The sequence below is a fragment of the Tamandua tetradactyla genome, chromosome X (assembly GCF_023851605.1).
Source record: "Tamandua tetradactyla isolate mTamTet1 chromosome X, mTamTet1.pri, whole genome shotgun sequence".
Classification (NCBI taxonomy): Eukaryota; Metazoa; Chordata; class Mammalia; order Pilosa; family Myrmecophagidae; genus Tamandua; species Tamandua tetradactyla.
Window position 1 is genome coordinate 132147313 of NC_135353.1, and position 18826 is coordinate 132166138.

The 18826-nt window shown below is 39.6% G+C and overlaps 1 protein-coding gene across 1 annotated transcript in view; it reads right to left on the reverse strand.

Annotated features, from left to right (window-relative positions):
• The window catches only part of ATP6AP2 (ATPase H+ transporting accessory protein 2), a 37922-nt gene extending 21642 nt beyond the window's left edge, over positions 1 to 16280 (reverse strand). Inside the window, exons 1-3 of the mRNA XM_077145613.1 lie at positions 16115 to 16280; positions 9867 to 9997; positions 8383 to 8514 (exon numbers count right to left, since the gene is read on the reverse strand). Of these exons, the coding sequence (XP_077001728.1) occupies positions 8383 to 8514; positions 9867 to 9997; positions 16115 to 16151 (300 nt within the window). The 5' untranslated portion in view covers positions 16152 to 16280. The remainder of the gene's footprint in view (positions 1 to 8382; positions 8515 to 9866; positions 9998 to 16114) is intronic.
• Between the last annotated feature and the right edge of the window lie 2546 nt (positions 16281 to 18826).

Here is an 18826-nt window from a genome sequence, read left to right on the forward strand (position 1 = left end):
GAGACAAAATAAAGTGTCAATGGCTGAGAGATTCCAAACAGAGTTGAGAGGTTATCCTGGAAGTTATTCTTATGCATTAAATAGATATCACCTTTTTAGTCAAGATGTAATGGACAGGCTGGAGGGAACTGCCTGAAAATGTAGAGCTGTGTTCCAGTAGCCATGTTTCTTTTTCCTTTTTGTTTTTTTAATTAATTTTTTAATTTTTTAAAAAATATAACACATTTTTAACTTATCATTCCATTCTACATATATAATCAGTAATTCACAGTATCATCACATAGTTGCATATTCATCATCATGATTTCTTAGGACATTTGCATCAATTCAGAAAAAGAAATAAAAAGACAACAGAAAAAAAGTCATACATACCGTACCCCTTACCCTCCCTTTCATTGATCACTAGCATTTCAGTCTAAATTTATTTTAACATTTGTTCCCCCTATTATTTATTTTTATTCTGTATGTTTTACTCGTCTGTTGATAAGGGAGATAAAAGGAGCATCAGACACAAGGTTTTCACAATCATACAGTAACTTTGCAAAAGCTGTATCATTAAAGAATCTCCAAGAAACATGCCTACCAGAACACAGCTCTACAGTTTCAGGTACTTCCCTCTAGCTTAATACACCTTAATCAAAAATGGTGATATCTATATAGTGCGTTTAAGAATAATCTCCAGGATAACCTCTCGACTGTGAAGTCTCTCAGCCACTGACACCTTATTTAGTCTCATTTCTCTCTTCCCCCTTTTGGTCGAGAAGGCTTTCTCATGCTCCTGATGATGAGTTCCTGTTCATTGTAGGATTTCTGTTCCACGTTGCCAGGGAAGTTTACACCCCTGGGAGTCATGTCCCACATAGAGAGGGGGGAGGGCGGTGAGTTTGCTTGCTGTGTTGGCTGAGAGAGAGAGATAGGCTACATCTGAGCAACAGAAGAGGTTCTGTTGAGGTGACTCTAAGGCCTAATTTTAAGTAGGCTAAGTCTATCCTTTGCAGGGATAAGTATCAGAGGAACAAACCCCAAAATTGAGGGCTCAACCTATTAATTTAGTTGTCCTCACTGCTTGTGAGAATGGTATTTTTGATTTTTATATACTTATTTTAAAGGATATATTATACAATGCATTTTTATACAAATCGCATTATAAAGTTAATACTATTTGCGAAGACTTAAAAGTAAGAGTTTGCCTTTTAATCTTTATTGTTCCCTTCCTTCTACTTTCCTTGTACTTACTCTGAAATTCTTCCGGTTTTTTACATTAATTTTCCATCTTTTAAATAGCCTAATGTGCATTTAAGGCTATAAATTTCTCTTTTTCTTACCATTTTAGCTACATCTCACAATTTGTAAATACACGGTATAGTTATTCACTGCCAAATAATTTAGAAATTTCCACTGTGATTTTCTCTTCAACCCATGAATTATTTAGGAGGCATTCTATTCCAGCCATCTTTTCTTGTTGACTTTTTAAAAAGAAATCAATTTTTCAAGTTATATATACACACGGTTTAAAGAGACAAATAATTCTATAACACTTATTAAAAAAAAGTCTTCTTTTTCCCTCCTATCATTTTCCATTCCTTTGAAGTGCTCATTTTGAAATCCTTTAACTGTTTCATTAGGTTTTACAATCTTTAAATAATATGCTTACATTACTATTTCTTCACTTTTCACTTTAAAATTTTATCTATTTACAGTCCATTATAGAAAATGATGATTTAGCTAAGATCACTAAATAAATACATCCCCACCCCCAATCCCTACATGTACTCCTTTTTCTTCTCCCCATCCTCCCAAGAGTTTTATAATTTTCATTAGATCAATATTGTTTCACTATTATGCCTACATAAACAATATCTTAGGTGAGTCATATACTATTTACTAACTGCTTTCCTCTTCTTGCTCAATTTTTTTATCCTACTGGAGTTAACTGCATTTTTGTTTACTTTCTATGGTTTCCAACTCTCCCCCCAAATGAAAAAATCAGTATGTTCAAAAGCCTTAAGTATTTTAATATTTTCAGCTTCCTGATATCTCTTCAGGAGCCTTCTCAATTGCCTCCAATCCAGCCCTGTTGCTCTTGACCTCTGGTGAGCCAGAATCTCCTTTCATTATCATACTGGAAACATCAATCACCTTTTTCTTGGTTTGCTCCCAGTAGTTTGGTCAAGAACTTTTTCTAGTAGCTTCCTGAGAAAGGCTGTAAGTAAAAATTTTGTGACTCTGAATGACTAACACTTAATGGACAGTTTGGGATGAGTATAGGAGTCTAGGTTAGAAATCACTGTGGTAGTTTGGAGCTGTAAGTATCCCAAGAAAACATGTTCTTAAACTTAATCCATTCCTGTTGGTATGGATCCCTTGTAAGTAGGACCTTTTGAATTTCTTCAATTAAGGTGTGGTCCAGTATAAGTCTTCATCCTATTACTGGAGTCCTTTATAAGTAGAATGACTTTTTCCTAGCCTCAAAACTTAGGAAACTAGTTTTGAGCTAATAAATTCCCATTATTTAAGCCAACCTATTACATTGGCATTTGCTTGAGCAGCCAAAGAAACCAAAACAATCATTTTCCATCAGAAATTTGAAGGCATTGTGTTTTAGCTTTTGATACTGCAGTTGAGAAATTTGAAGTCATTCTAATTCTTGATCTTTTATATGTGACCTGCTTTTTCATTTGTTTTTATCTTTGTCTTCAGTATTTTGAAATTTCAGGATGACATATCATTATCCTTGTTTTGGGCTCCAGATAGGCCCAAACCTGGAAATACATTTTCAATTCTGAGAAATGTTCTTTGGTTATTTCTGCAATGATTTCTTCCCTCAGTTTTCTCTTTCCCTGGTACTACTATTATCTGTCTTCAGACCTCCTAGATAGATCCTCCAATGCTCTTCTCATATATTTTCCATTACCTTTTCATTTTGTTTTACTTTCTGGATGACTTCCTTATTATCTTTCAATTCTTCTACATAATTTAAAATTTCCACTATGAAGTTTTGAATTTCTGAAAGTTCTTTCTCTGATTATTCATTTTACAGCATCCTGTTCTTGTTTCACTTTCTCTGAGCGCTGACAATTTCCTCAGATGTACTGTGATCCTTAGCTATGTGTTCATTTTTAATTATAGGAAACTAAAGCTCTGCTCATATGGATGTGGTTTATGAACTGTGGGCTTCACTATAGGGAATGTGGCTGGGATGTTTTACTGGTATATCTCGTATGCCAGCGTTTTCAGGTCTTTTCTTTTTGGCTGATCACAATATTCCTCAATTCTCTTGCCTGAAGAGCATATCTCTGGCTGCTGATATTCTGGGAACTGAATGAAGGAAGAGGGCCAGTGATCACATTTAGAATACAAATAAAAGTCCATGTTTTCAGTATTGTACCTTCAATGATACCTACAGAGCCTCTATTTTATCTTCTCCAGAAAATAATTCTCTAGTCTTCTGCTAGGGTAAGAGGGGCCGTCACCTGGCTTCATGGAATTGGTGTGGGGACCTAGAGATGTAATTGCTGCTTAAACAGACTTTCATCCCTTCTGATTCAGACCTACATTTACCCTGACTTTCAAGGTACCTGGTATTGCTACAGCCCAAGCTTTCTGGAGGTTCTTTGGAACAGATTAGTTTGCTTCTCAGCTTTCTCCACTGGGCTTTAGGTGCTTCGTTTCTTGGATTTTACTAAGCCTCCTTCCCTTTCCCACCATATATGCATAGTATCTTTTTTTCCTCAACCATTTTTAAGTTGGATACAAAATATCCATTTACTCACAAGTACTTCAGTGTGTATTTCCTAACAATGATTGCCTTCACTTTATTTAAAATTTTCTTTGAAAATAATTCAAAACTTACAGAAAAGCACACATAAATAGCATCTATATACCTTTTACCAAGATTCACTGTTGTTCATATTTTACCCCACTTACTTAAACATTTGCACACTCTATTTTTCATTTCAACTGCAAAATTGTTATTCTGCTGTATCCACATTTTTCTCAGCTTTGGTCTCTTCAGCATTGGGACCTCCCACTCTTTTGTACAATATTCACTGCCACGATCATGTTAGAATAAGGGCCTGGCCATTGTATCACCACTGATTCACAGGTCCCATAATAGTTACTGACACGAGTAGATACCTAGTACATCCTTGTGGATAGGTTCATTGATAGCTCTAGGCTACCATTCCCAAACCCAAGCTGGGCTCTTTTGTGTCAGCTGCCACAGGTATGACTGTGCCCAGGTGCTGTAGGCAGCCTGCTGAAACATCAACAGAAAAGCCAACTCAGTCTCTAGAGTGGGTAAGTACCATTGTTTGACTATGTTATTGCCTTTCACCCTTGCAACCTTAAAAAATTAGTGCATTAGAAAATAAAAATGCAAATAGGAGTGATAGGAAACATGAATGAAATACAATCTAGACAGACGTGAACATCACTAAACACAAGGAAAGGGCAAATCTTTAGTCTGACCAGAGGCTAGGAAGACATGTTTTCAATCAGGAAGGAAACGATATTTTAAAGCATATATAAAGTGTTGACTCCAAATAGCCAAAAACTGTGTTTAAAAGGCAAGATATAATTAGGAAATCTGAGAAATAGTCAATCCTCATTATTCACTGATTCTGTATTTATGAATTTTCTAAGATTTATTTATAACCCCAAAATTAATATTCATGGGGCTTTCACAATCACAGACATGGGAATAGTGAAATATTTGAGAAACCCTGTTACCAGCTGTGGGTGAACAACACAATGCTCTGCCTTCTTTCTGCTCTCATACTGTTTTTTGGGGTACATTTAGTGCCACGCTTCCCACATTTCTATGGTTATTGATGATTTCACTGTTTAGAATGGCCCCCCAAGCATAATGCTAAAGTGCTGTTCTAGTGTTCCTAAGTGCAAAAATGCTGTGATACACTTTACAGAAAAAATAAATGCATTAGATAATGCTTCATTCAGGGATGAATTATAGCACTGTGGGTCGTGAGTTCAATGTTAATGAATCAAAACTTTAATGAGCTCTAACTACCTGCCCCAGAATCTAATTTATGGTTAAATTTGCTTAAATTTATGTTTAGAAGCTTTAAAATGTTGCTCTAAAATGTTCTGAAGGCAATGATAGTGTTGTGACCAGAGGCGCCTAGAAACCTAACTCTAGTATTTCTCCTAGGGACAATGGTTTTCAGTGTTTGCTAATTCAGTATTCTCAGGAAGTTTATAGAACATAACTACTACCCTGTATAATGAGAATCAACTGCATTTTGGTTACATAGGAATGGAATCCTCCTGAGAATGGAGAAGAGTATGGCTCCACATACACATGCTTCTTTTATGGTTTCTTCAGTGACTTTTTAAAAAATCATTTTTTTAAACTGAAATTACTTCATGTATCATAAAATTTACCCTTTTGAATTGCACAATTCTGTGATTTTTATATATTTTCAGAGTTGTGCAACCATCACTACTATCTTTCGAACTTTTTCATGTCCCCTTGTGCCAGTTTGAAGCTATGGTGGACCCCAGAAAAGCCATGTCCTTTAATCCTCATTCAATATTGCTGGCTGGGAGTTTTTTGATTGTTCCCAAGGAGATGTGACCCACCAAGTGTGGGTGGCAACTTTTGATTAGATGGCTTCCATGGAGTTGTGACTCTACCTATTCCAGGTGTGTCTTGATTAGTTTACTGGACTCTTTTACAAGAGGAAGCATTTTGGAGAGACAGAGCCATGAGAGATCCAGGAGAACCATGAGAGCCCACGCAGCCAGATACCTTTGGACATGAAGAAGGAAAACGCCCCTAGGGGAGCTTCATGAAACAAGAAGCCAGGAGAGAAAGCTAGCAGACCCACTATGTGCGTCATGTGCCTTTCCAGTTGAGAGAGAAACCCTGAATGTCATCAGACTCCTTGAACCTAGGTATCTTTCCCCAGATGCCTTAGATTGGACATTTCTATAGCCTTGCTTTCATTGGGACATTTTCACAGCCTTAGAACTTTGGACTTGCAACTTAATAAATTCTGTCTTTTAAAAGCCATCCTGTTTCTGGTATATCACATTCCTGCAGCTAACAAACTAGAACGTCCCGAACCCTCAGCAACCACTAATCTATCTTCTGTCTCTGTGAATTTGCCTATTCTGGAACATTTCATATAAATACAATCATCCAGTACGTGGCCTTTTGTGACTGGTTCGTTAACTTAGCATAATGTTTTCAAAGTCCATCCATGTTGCAGCATGTATCAGTATTTCATTCCATTTTACAGCTGAATAATATTTCATTGCATGGTTATACCATATCTTGTTTATCCATACATCAGATGATGGACATCTGGGCGATTTCCACCTTTTGGCTACTATGAATAATACTGCTATGAACACATTTATGTTTAAGTTTTTGTGTGAATATATGTTTTCAATTCTCTTGGATATAGACCTAGGAGTGTAACTAATGTGTCACATAACTCTTAAACTCTTAAGGAACTGCCCAAGTGTTTTCCATAGTGGCTGCACCATTTTACATCCACACCCCACCTCCCCAAGCAATGTATGAGAGTTTCAATTCCTCCTCACCAACATTTGTTATTGTCTTTATTATAGTCCTCCCATAATGGGTGTGAAGGTGGTACCTTATTGTGCTTTTGATTTGCCTTCTCTTTGGAAAAATGGCTATTCAAATCTTCTACCTATTTTTAAATTGGGTTATTTGTCTTGCTTTCATTTTTAAATGATAGTTAGCGATGTACAAAATTCTAAGTGTCAGTTATTTTCCCTCAGTACTTTGCAGATATTATTCTGCTTTTCAGCTCCTTAATGACAATGAGAAGAAATCTGCTATCTTTCTGTCTTTCTTTATAAGTAATATCTTTTCTGATAGCTTTTAAGATTTTCAGTTTCCTTAACAATTCTTCAATTTTACTACGTCTTGGAGTCCTAGCTTTTGTTCTGCTTTTACCATTTTCAAATACATTTTTAATGTACCATTTTGATGTTGTTTTTGGATTTGACTTGTCTGTGTGCTACTGATTATTATTTGTTGACATTTGTTTTGTGGCCCGGTACGTGGTCAGTTTTTGTAAGTATGCCATGTATGCATGCAAATAATTTATACTAGACCATAGGAAAGTCTGAAAACCCTCCAAAAAGATCAGTCTTACAATGTAATGAAATTAGAAACTACAGAATTAAAAATTATTTTAAAAGAATGCATGTTTGGAAACAAAACACTCTTCTAAATAACTCAAAGGTTAAAGAAATTACAATATAAATTATGAAATGTTTAGAAATGAGTATCAGTGAAAGCACCACATATCAAAAAATGTCTCATAACTGCCTTATGGTTTCTATTCCTTCAACTCTTTCACAATTTTAACATTTCTATTTTAAAATCTCTTTGAGATTGGTCTATTATGTGTAATTCTAGGGAGATAAATTCTTTGTTGCATTGGCTGACTCATTTTTTTTTTCAAGTGCTTTGTATTCAACTTATCTTCAATGTTTTGCCAAAGGAGCCATAGGCTACGAAGGTGTCCCTGTGAATTTGTAGTGCCCTACTCAACACAGCACCAACTTGTAGGTCTGGTTTCTCTTAGGGGACTCTTTTGGTACCCACAGCCAAGGGGAGTAAGCCAGCTCCTTTGATAGCCTTAAGGCAGCTGGGGTTTTACTAGTCCTCTTTTCTAGAACAAGGCAGCATTTTACAGCCCCTGGATTTCTGTAAGGAGCACAATCCTAGCTTCAGCTTGTGATCCTCACCACTGTGGCTTTTTTAGTTTTCTGTTCATATCTGACACCTCTGTGTATCCCTGTCTCACTTTCAAGTTTAGTTATGCAGGTAAAAAATGTTTTGTGTCGCTATTTTATCCAAACCTGTATATACTTGAAGTGGAAGGATGGCCTCTCAAATCAGCTCAGTCAGCCACATTGACTGCAAGGCCAGAGAAGGAATGAGTGACTGCAAGGCCAGAGAAGGAATGAGTGAGGCAGGAAAATAGTGCCCAGTTTCCTTCTTACACAAATGGAGGTTAAATTCTGAAGGTAAGGTGACAAGACAATGCTCAAGAAAATGTCAGCAGGATCCACCCTCAACTGGTTTCTCTTTTAGTGGCTCCCTTTTTCAAGCCTCCGACTATTCTGAAAGTGGGACAGTTTCTCCACCTCTTATCTTATAACTTACTCTCATCCATGGGAAGCAAAGAGGTCTTAATAAATTTACAACACTCATGTAATTTTTAAAAAAAATAAATTTTGTTTGTCTTATTGATCAATAAATACATCAGAAAAAGACACATGAAGATAAGTATGCTTAGAAAACAATTCATAATGACAGCTGACAAGAGAAAATTTTAAAATATAGTCCCTTAATTTTTTATAATAAATACTCACATTCTCCAAAGGGTATGAGATGACACTACCTGAGGGTAGAGCCAGTTTATCCACTCCCTTCACCATCACCATAACAGTAGCTCGAGGACGATGGAATAGGTTACCCACTGCAAGTCCTGGCCAAGAAAGGTCCTAAACATCGAAAACCATCAAACTGTGTTTAATTTTCAACTCAGGGCACCATCTCCCCAATAACATCTAGTAAGTAGTGTTAAGGGGGTCTCAGATAGCTCTGGTAGTGACAATTCACATAGAAAATATAAGTTTTATTTAAAGCACTAGCTGCAATCTCCTACGCAAGGATGCTGATTTCTACCCTTCTCCGCTTCCTTAAAATTCTACAGATTTGAAACAATAAAGTCTAATACCAAGCCATCTGAAATCATATGTGAAAAAAAGCAGGCAAGAAACAAAATGTAGTACTTTTCAAATTACAAATGTTATCTTCTCTTCTTCATATAACCATGGACATTTTCTCCCCCTCATCATTTTTTGCCCTTATCTACCGGGTTATTTTCTTTTCGCAATGACATAGCAAGACTACCATTAAAATGGTCTCTTTAGTCTAGGCTCTTTAAACATAAAACCAAATTCTTGCTAAAATAACTCATACTAACTTACTATTAATATTTCTAAAGGTTATTTTAAGCCATTGGTTGTCAAATATAAGTTTGTAAAGAACTAGCCACAAATTTCATCCTTAAATGTAAACAACCAATATTGTTCACACTGGGTTTGCACAGCCAGCAGCTCTGGAGCTGTACCCTTTCATCCCAAAAGCAAGGCAGTAGCCATGCAGCTTCTGGTTTCAAGGGTACTCAGGATCTAGAAGGAAGGTTCCTTTTGGTGACTGATAATATCTAGAGACTACATCAAAAGCACCAAACTTAACAAAGCGAGAGAAGATAATGATAGAAAGAGAGCAAGCTGTATTTTCATTCTTTTAGCCCTTAGTTTTAGATCTCTCATATTTAATGGATATATGCCCCTTCTGCTTACAATCAGAATTACTATAAGCAGTCAGTCACTACCATAGGTTATAGCTAACTTCTAGGGAAGAAGCAAGGTACTAAGATGCCCCTCACGGCTACTAACCACAACATTTTCCAAGCCACAGGCAAAATGTATGCATTATCATTCATAACAAATCTGAACTGGGAAAAAAAAAAACCCCAGATTAAATTATACACCTTATTAATGGTAGGACAGATACATTCTTTTTAAAAACAGAATTTCACTATTACAAGTAAACTGTTACATGGTTAATGATTTATAATTACTTGGTTTCAGAAACTAAGCTTGACGCATATATTCAAAACCTCCCTAACTTACAAATTGAGCTTTTTTACTTTTATAATCTGTACCAATATACCTATGTTTGTTTGCATGCTGCTTTCTTGGGCTAGAAATTAGTAGAAATCAACAAAAAAGTTCTTAGAAGCAACTCCAAATATTAAAAAAACAAAACAAAACACCACACATACTTCTTTCACAGAGAAGCCCATGGACAATGCAGCCACATCTGGGATTCGCTCTCCTGGTATGGGCCAATTTCCATCTCGGAAAACAACAGACCCTGGTGATCTTAATATACTAAACTCGTTTCCCAAAACACCTGAAAAGAAAACAGATTAGTAAACAAAATATCAGCATCATAAATCTTTCACAGTCACCTTGAAAACTATTAAATATAATATTTCCCTATTTTCAACTGACTTAGCATACTAAATTATGATTGAATAAAATGCTGAATCCTCTAAACATCAACAAATTCTTTTTCAAAGTGTCACTCTAAGAATTTAAGTCTATACATTCTGCTGTAAAACAATGAAATGGAATTGTCCTGATGATCTAGATGACTTCCTAGAGGCCCTTAAAGAGGGGCATGCAGCAATTTGGCAAGAATTAGAAATCAATGGTATTTCTTCAGAATTAAAAAAATAAACAAACAAAAGCCCCAAGATCCTGGTGCAGACTAAAAAGGAAGAAAATAAACTTGAAATACCTAAACTATTTCTACCATTGACCCTCTCTCCAAAACGCAAATTTTCTTTCCCAGATATAAATTCATGGTATTTCACTATAAAATTTCAGCAGATTAGTATATCTTAAGATAGATCACATCTTCCCCTATGTCCCCTGGGCAATCCGAGTAAAATGAGAACTGCTGAACGGTGGCATATGTTGCCAGTAGGAATATAAACACTCCAGACTTTAGAAGCAAAGTCCAGGAAACAATATTTCCAATTGACATACCAAGAGAGCGAGAAAAGGCATTCTGTAATAATAAAGCCAATTAGTCTAGGGGTGTAGGGCCTGGGAATAAAAAATGAAGGATGAGAATAAAGGGATTATTTTATAAACCTTTCAAAGCTAAGGATTTGACCACTTCACCCATTAAGTGTTGACCCAATGTCATCTAGTTTACACAGGGACAAATAGCTTAGGAAAACTTTTGGGTTCCTATGAAAAGATAAGCTCCAAGACTAAAAGAAATCTTGGCCACACCTACTATGGGAAAATAAGACTTTAATAAAGCATCACTGCTATTCTCTCGACCTAATGAAAGCATCACTTACAGAGTATGGGAATAAAGTTGGAAATGTTTTGGGGTTGTAGTATTGAGTAAAGAAAAGGCCTCAGGATGGTGCTGATACAACATGAAGAGTTGTGAACTTCATTTTAGTGCAGCCCCCAGAACAGGAATTTCCAAATAGCTCTACCTGAAGGCAGACTAAAATTTGCAGAATGGAACAGCCACTTAACTGACAGACATTTGGTTCACGAGAGTATTGCAAATTCTAAGGAAAATGGGGCAGCAAGAGCCTATACTTTTCAAGTATCATACACATTTAAAGGACCATAGTTTGATCTAGAGATACGCCTGTTCTGAAACGGTACCCTATTCATCAATGCCAACAAAGCTATACTAAAGTACTTTGCCTCAACTTTGTAGTTAAATTTAACTTCCACGCCTGCATGACAGTCCTTCAGGAAGCCAGAGCTTCCGAAAAGCACATGAACTAGGATACCCAGAGGAAGATCATTTGTCTAAACCCTTGCTTAATGCAGATATCTCATCTCCAAGATATCTGGCAGGTCACCTATCCTCTACCTGAATACCACCAGTGATGAAAGATAGTGCCACAATTTACAAACACTAGTTTTGCCAGTAATCAGCTCCATTGCCCCAACATTTTATTCCTTGGAAAAGATTTTCCTTGTACTGAAACTAAAATCTGTTTCCAAACAGTTCTAAATATCCTATTCTATCATTTCCCCACTCAGTCTCATTGGATAACCTACCTGTGGCTTCAGAGAAAGCAGAGAATTCCTTCAGCTACCTGCTCCCTCCCCTCACCACAAATTTATCTGCACAAGCACCTATCTTTTTACCTCCTCTCCCTCCAGAAATGAGGCAATAATGTTCCTTTGTTCAACCTTCTTAGGGACAGACCTCTATTCATTCACCTATTAAATTATTAATCCAATATTTATTAAGTCACTATTTTGGGAAAACGTACTAGGAGATGTCCCTCCAGGACATAAGCTCCACAAGGGCAGGGATTTCAGTTTGTTTTGTTCACACTGTGGTAGTTAGATTCAGCTGTCAACTTGGCCAGGTGAAGGCACCTAGTTCTGTGGCTGTGGACTTGAGCCAATGGTAGCTGAACCTCATCTGTTGCTAATCACATCTGCAGTTGGCTAGGAAGCGGGCCTGCTGCAATGAATGACGTTTGACTTAATTGGCTGGTGCTTAAATGAGATAGCACAACATAGCACAGCCTAAGCAGCTCGGCATTCCTCATCTCAGCACTCACAGCTCAGCCCAGGCCTTTGGAGATGCAGAAAAAAGTCACCCCGGGGAAAGTTGTTGGAACCCAGGGGCCTGGAGAGAAGGCCAGCAGAGACCATTCTGTGCCTTCCCACATAAGAAAGAACCTCAGTGGAAAGTTAGCTGCCTTTCCTCTGAAGAACTAACAAAATAAACCCCCTTTTATTAAAAGCCAATCCATTTCTGGTGTGTTGCATTCCGGCAGCTAGCAAACTAGAACACACACCATAGCCCCAGGGTTGAGAATGGGTTCTGCCACTTGGGCCCAGTGAATTAACGAATAACTGACATCACATCTTGCAATATCAATTTTCTCCCCTCAACTGGTTCTTTCATTTCAGCACAAAAATATGCTCAAAGTGCTCCCATTCTAAAATAAAAGCCACAGAGAACTTCCCTTGGCCCTACCAACCTCAGCTTCCCTTCAGAGGAAGAATCTTGGATGAGTTGTCACCCACCATTTGTTTCTCTACTTCTTCATCTCATGTAACTACCCAACCCACAGCTTCCGCCTCCATCATGCCACTGACATGATTCACGAAATCCAAAAGAATTTTCAACCTTTAATTTATTTAACTTCCCGAAGCATCAGATACTGGCAACTCCCTCTTTGGAAATCTTCTGCCTTGGCTTTCATTAAGCCATGGCCCTCAAAGTGTCACTCTAATTTAAGTCCATACATTCTGCTGTAAAACAATGAAACAGAATTGTCCTGATGATCTAGATGACTTCCTAGAGGCTGTGAAACAGGGACATGCACTAATTTTGGTTTTCCTTCCATTTCCCTCTGGTTGCCTCTCCTCAGTTTCCTTTCTTTGCCATCCTTTAAAGAAGTGGTGTACAAGCCTTTAAAATTTCAATCCTTTCAGTAAAAAATTTGAAAATACCTCCAACATATATAATTATAAAGTATACACTTTTATAATATATATTTATAATAAGTGATAATGTTCACAAAGTCAGAAGTCTTAACCCCAACTAACCATGGCAAAACATCAAACTCAAATTGAGGAGCATTCTACAAAATACCTGAACAGTACTATTAAAAAAAGAATGGAAAAAAAAAAGATGAGATAAAAACAGATATCAATGAATTCAGTTTTGAACTGAATGTTCAGTTTTGAACATTCTCCTGGCATCCCAATGGATCATCTACTTTGGAGATCACGGTTACTGTACCTGAAAGCTCCATTCTTGACCCTCATTGGTTTCCTATTTTAGATCTCTCTCTGGGTGAGCCCATCTACTCTTAAAGCTGCAAACACCAAAAATATACATACAGCTCCCTGATTCTTATTTCTAGTCTAGATTTCCTTTAGACCTTTAAAGCCCTTAGACCTATATAGCCAAACTGTCCTGGACATTTCCTTCCAAGTCCTTCAAACTCAACTGATCCAAAACTGAATTCATTATCTTTCTACCTGTTCCTCCTGTATTTTCTATCTCGAAGGACACTACCACCTTCCACCTGGTTGTTCAAATCAGTCATCTATAAATCCTTCCTCTGCACCACATCTAATTAATCACCGAATTCTGTCAAGCCTTTTTTCTTAATATCTCACAAATCCATTCCCTTTCATGCCCAATGCATTCTTCAGGCCCTTGTCAGTTTTGCTATAACTGACCTCCTTAGGGCCTGTCATGCCACCCTCCTAACCAGCCTTTCTACCCCTTTTCCAAAATACAGATCTGTTCATTCACCCTTGCTTAAACTCCTTCACTTGCTGCCCAGATCCTTCAAGACAAAATCCAAAACATAATACCCAAGAAATCTCTCCAACCTTACTTCTAAGATCTTCTCAACTTACCTCCTATACACTCTAGCCCTACCAAACTATTTGCTTTTTTGCTGTCTCAGCTCTGTGATTTTACACATATCATTCTAAAATGCCTTTCCTTCCCACCCCAACCTTTCACATATTTGTCCAGTGAGGAACCTCCCCTGGGGAAATTGCCCTCAGCCTTCTCAGTCAGGGAAAGAGGGTAAGTGCTCTTCCCTCTGGGAACTCCATCACGCTATGCTGTGACCTTTTATGAATGGCGGACAGAATATATATATATATATAACGTGGATCCCATTTTGTCCTGGGGGGTTTGTGTGTCAATAACCAAATAGATCTCTTCTACATGACATCCCTTCAAATTCCAAGTGTTCACCCTTGGGCTTTCCTTCCCAGGCTAAACATAAGAATTGCTTCAAACACTCCACGTAACATGGTATTTACATGTTTCCCTCCTCTGTTCTCTCTCATTTGGTTAATACCATTTTAAAGGATTATGTTTTTTTTCTCTCAAATAGAGAAGTCAGTGCTCTTAAAAACGTTTTCCACTGTCACATTCAGTCACTGTGGAAAATAATTTAACCTCATATGACAAGGCCAAGCAATGCAGAAGCTGACAGGATCAGATTTTTGGTCTGTATGAACTAGACTATTCTGGTAAGGAGAGCATGTTCAAACCACATACAGAAACAAATAATCCACCTCAGATCCAAAGGAAAACAAACAAGAAGTCCTAAACCTCAAGGAGACAAAATACTATCAATTATAAGTTAAAATATGGAAATTTCAATCAATGTTTAGTTAAACCACAGTATTGAAGGGAAAATTTTTGAAATTTCAAACACCGACCTAAAAGAGTTTTAAAATTTCCCCCAAATATCTGACTGGATAGACCACGACATTTCCTAGGCCAAAAACAGAAACATAAACAAAGAACCCTAAAACTTTTGGGCATTAAAGTAAGTATAATAATCATCAACACACAACATTGGGCACCTCCAGGGATTGAGGAGATCTGTAATTTCCAAGAAGGTCAGTGGTCTATGTCCCCTGCAGAATTAAACCACCATTCCAAAATCCGGACAGCCCTCTGTCCTCAATTTTAAACTGACACATTGGGGAACAGAGGACCATTCCTCCAGGTTATTCTCAGCGTGGTCTCTTGTTTGATAATGTCCACCCCCAGTCTTAGCCCCACATCATTTCCACATTCTCAGAGTAGTAATACCTGTGCCACAACATGTATAATCGAAAACGCCCATACTCTGGAGCCAGCTGACCTGGGTTCCATTCCAGCTTTGCTACTTATTAGCTATGTCATATCGGGGAAATGGATTTAGGCCTGATTACTCTGTAAAACATGGATGAGACCTTCTTCTAAAGACTGTCGTTAATACTTAATGCGTTATCACGTGATACACAGTAAGAGACCAAATATTAGCTTTCTTCCACTCCCCTTGCTGAATGTTAGGGAATCCAGATTCCACTCGGGACATGGGACCCTAAGGGCGTGACTCACATCTCAGTTTCCAAATCTTTAAAATTGGGAACTGCCACAAACTACTAAGAAGTCCCTTGCACTTGCCTGAAGAAATAATCACACAAAAACCATTACCCGACCTCAACTTTTGTATCCTAAATTATATATGGTAGGGGGAGGGAGACATTTAACTAAATACTGATGACAACTACTAAAACGAAGACAGCAGAAAAATGCAAAGAAACGCAGCAGCTGATGGCAGCCAAGAAGACTGCCTTCCCTTCTTTGCCGAGGGCTGCGGTTAAACAGTTGAGAAATGCACCCCAGTTCTCCAAAAGGGCCTCCAGAGACGGAAGAAGCCAGGCTTTCTGGAGGCCAGTGGACGCGCCTTCCTAGAAGGGGCGGGGGGGCAAAGTGAGAAGGCCACATCAGGCTCCCCCCAGGCGGTCCCGCCAGGCCCCGCGACCATACGCTGACCCAGAGAGGGGGCCGGAACGGGGGAAGCTGAGACGAGGACACCGCCGACCGCCCGCACTGCGGCACCCACCCCGCGGCCGCCCACTCGCAGCCTCCGACCCCGGAGCCTCGCAGCGCAGGACCTCCCGGAGCGTGCCCTGACCGCCCCCGGGCCCTCACCCGTCACCAACAAGGGCAGGAGCACGAGCACCGCCATGCTTCCGCGGTGGCCTCAGCAGTGCGCGACGAGACCGACCCGGCCAGCAAGACGCAAGCGGCCACCCGAACTGAGAGACTGACGCGCTCCGGCTCGTCCCGACTCCTTGAGCCCGCCTAGTCATCCTCTCCGTAGGGAGGCCTGCCGCTTTCTCCGCCAATCGCCAATTACGTCGCTGCCTACGTAAGACGTAGCATGAGAAACGTCGCGATCGTAGGCGGAGCCTAATGTGATGGATGGGAGGCCCTGCCAATGGTAGGCAGTGATTGAAGAGCCCGAACGCTCCGGCCCGGGCCCACCACGGCGGGTCACGAGATGGGGTGGGGGGAGAGGGTGAGCGCGGGTAGGGCCGACGGTCAGAGACGGGTGATGGAGCCGGTTGAGGGGTCCGAAGAGCCCGCGGCACCAGGCTGTTTTCCGGGCGTGGATCCTTTGGTGGATCTTGGGTGACGGCCTCCAATAGGGATGTCTGTCTTTATGCCTCCGCCCCTCTACGAGTGCAAGCTGTGGAAGCTGTGGGGCTGGTTTGGGTTTCGCTCTAACAATTGCACAGATGCTGAGCACCTGCAGGAAGGCAGCCAGGCGTGGTGCCAGGCGCCTCCCGGATCCCCCGCCCTCCAAGGAAGAGTGCCAGATAAAATACAGGGCGCTCGGTGAAATTTGAATTTCGGATAAACAACGAATAATTTTTAGTATAAATATATCACAAATACTACACAGTCAACAGACTTGTTGGGGGAAAAAATACCCTGTTTCCCCAATTCCCAATCTCCATTTTCTTCCTGGAATTAATTGAGGGAGAGAAAATGAGGGTGGGTTGAAAGGAGCGGCCCCGAGGAGTTCTCCATTCTAGGAAAAACGAACAACTACAAACTGGAATCAGAAAGGAATCCCCAAAGACTCGGGTTTGAGATTTCTAGAAACACACTATGTTTACGAAAGACACTCAATTTGGGGAATAGAATCTGGAGTTCCTCATTCAACTCCAGGAAACACTTGAGTCGCAAATTTGCATTCTCCCAGAAGAAAATTCACAAAAATATGATTTCAAACATTAGCCCTAACATGCCTAGCTTGGAAAAAAAAAAAAATAACGGTAAGAGTTTAATCCTTTTTTAAAAGTTCCTGGTGGGTTCGCTTCTCTTCACACCAACTAAAATTTCATTCTTTGTCCACTTTGCTGCATATCCTGGAACAGGGTCTGGATTGAAAGCCCTGAGAGGGCTGATCTAAATTAACCCTACTTCAAGAGCATAATCAGCCTAAAGAAACAGGTAACGGAGTGGAATTTTCTATTCTTGCAGAAGTTCTAGGACATTCTTATTTCCTCGAATTTGAGGGGAAATAAAAATATAGACTGGAGTATAAAATAAATCTCCCCCTCCCCAACAGGTAAACCCCACAATTTTACAATCTTTCATATTCTAGTTATGTCTTGACAAATAACATTCTTTTTTCTGAGCTAAGGATGAATACTTCTTACTTCCCTTTTCATTGTAAGTTCGCAAAGGGGCATAGCTACTCCTTAAAGCCTTGGAATTCAGCAAGATAAACAGTCTAAGAAGCCTTCTCCTGGTTTGAGATTGAGAGATTGAAACCTCAGGAAAAACATATATACACAAGGTCACATTCTGAATGGTCAGCAGTTCCGCTTTGTGAATGCAGCCCTTCTGATTCAATCTTCAGTGCTCAGTAAACAACGGGTGATCTGTAGTTAATTTTTCCATTGAAGCATCTAGAGGTGAATAATGTGCATGGCAGGATAATATTTGAAGTAATGGCCCATATGCTATCCTGAAAGAAGTCCCCTTCCCCTCCCCCCAGGTCAAAGAGCTAAAGCTCTAGCCATCCATTGCCTCGAGGGTAGGACTCATAGGGGACATCCAGGAAACAAAGATGTCATTTTCTTGCTTGTAGAGTTTCAGAAGTGGAGGTCCAGGACTGGCAGTAGCGCAGTGGCAGAATTCTCGCCCGCCATGCTGGAGACCTGAGTTCGAGTCCCAGTGCCTGCCCACGCCAAAAAAAGAAGAAAAGTGGAGGTCCAGATGTAAGACAGAAAAGATTTGAAAAATAGTTCAGTTCCCTTGGCATTCCCTTCCACCCCTCCCCCCATCACTCTCCCCGCCACACACACACACATACACGTGCACATGCACGTATGATTCCAGAAGGGAATTCTGAATGAGTGCACAGTGAGCCAGGGAGGTGGTCAAGTCTTTGCAAACTAGCCATTTAGGAGCCCTCTGGAGGCCACACCCTCAGACCATTTGGGTTCTTCCAAAGACACCATATAGAATATAGTGGGAAGGGGGACAAAAGAGTAACTTTACTGTGGAAAACCCTGACAAACACTCCATCAGCCTAGTGGTCTAGGTCAACATCCACAGTGATAGCGTGTCATATTTTACGATAAAAAGGTTTTCAAAATCTAGCCTGCTTTTTTGGACCTTGAGAAGGTATATCTCCCTTTGACTTGGTAGGAATTATTTGTGTGTATTTACAAAAAAAACTTCCACAGTCACTGTGGAAGTTTCCAAAGCCAGTTAATGACTGTCTTCCAAGAGATCTTAGAGATGGCATCTACCTTGGGAACTCATCACAAGGTAGAATCCAGTCCTCAGCCATTCAACCTGAGAAGACTCTGTCTGTCAGTGTCCCAGAGTTCATCTGACTGG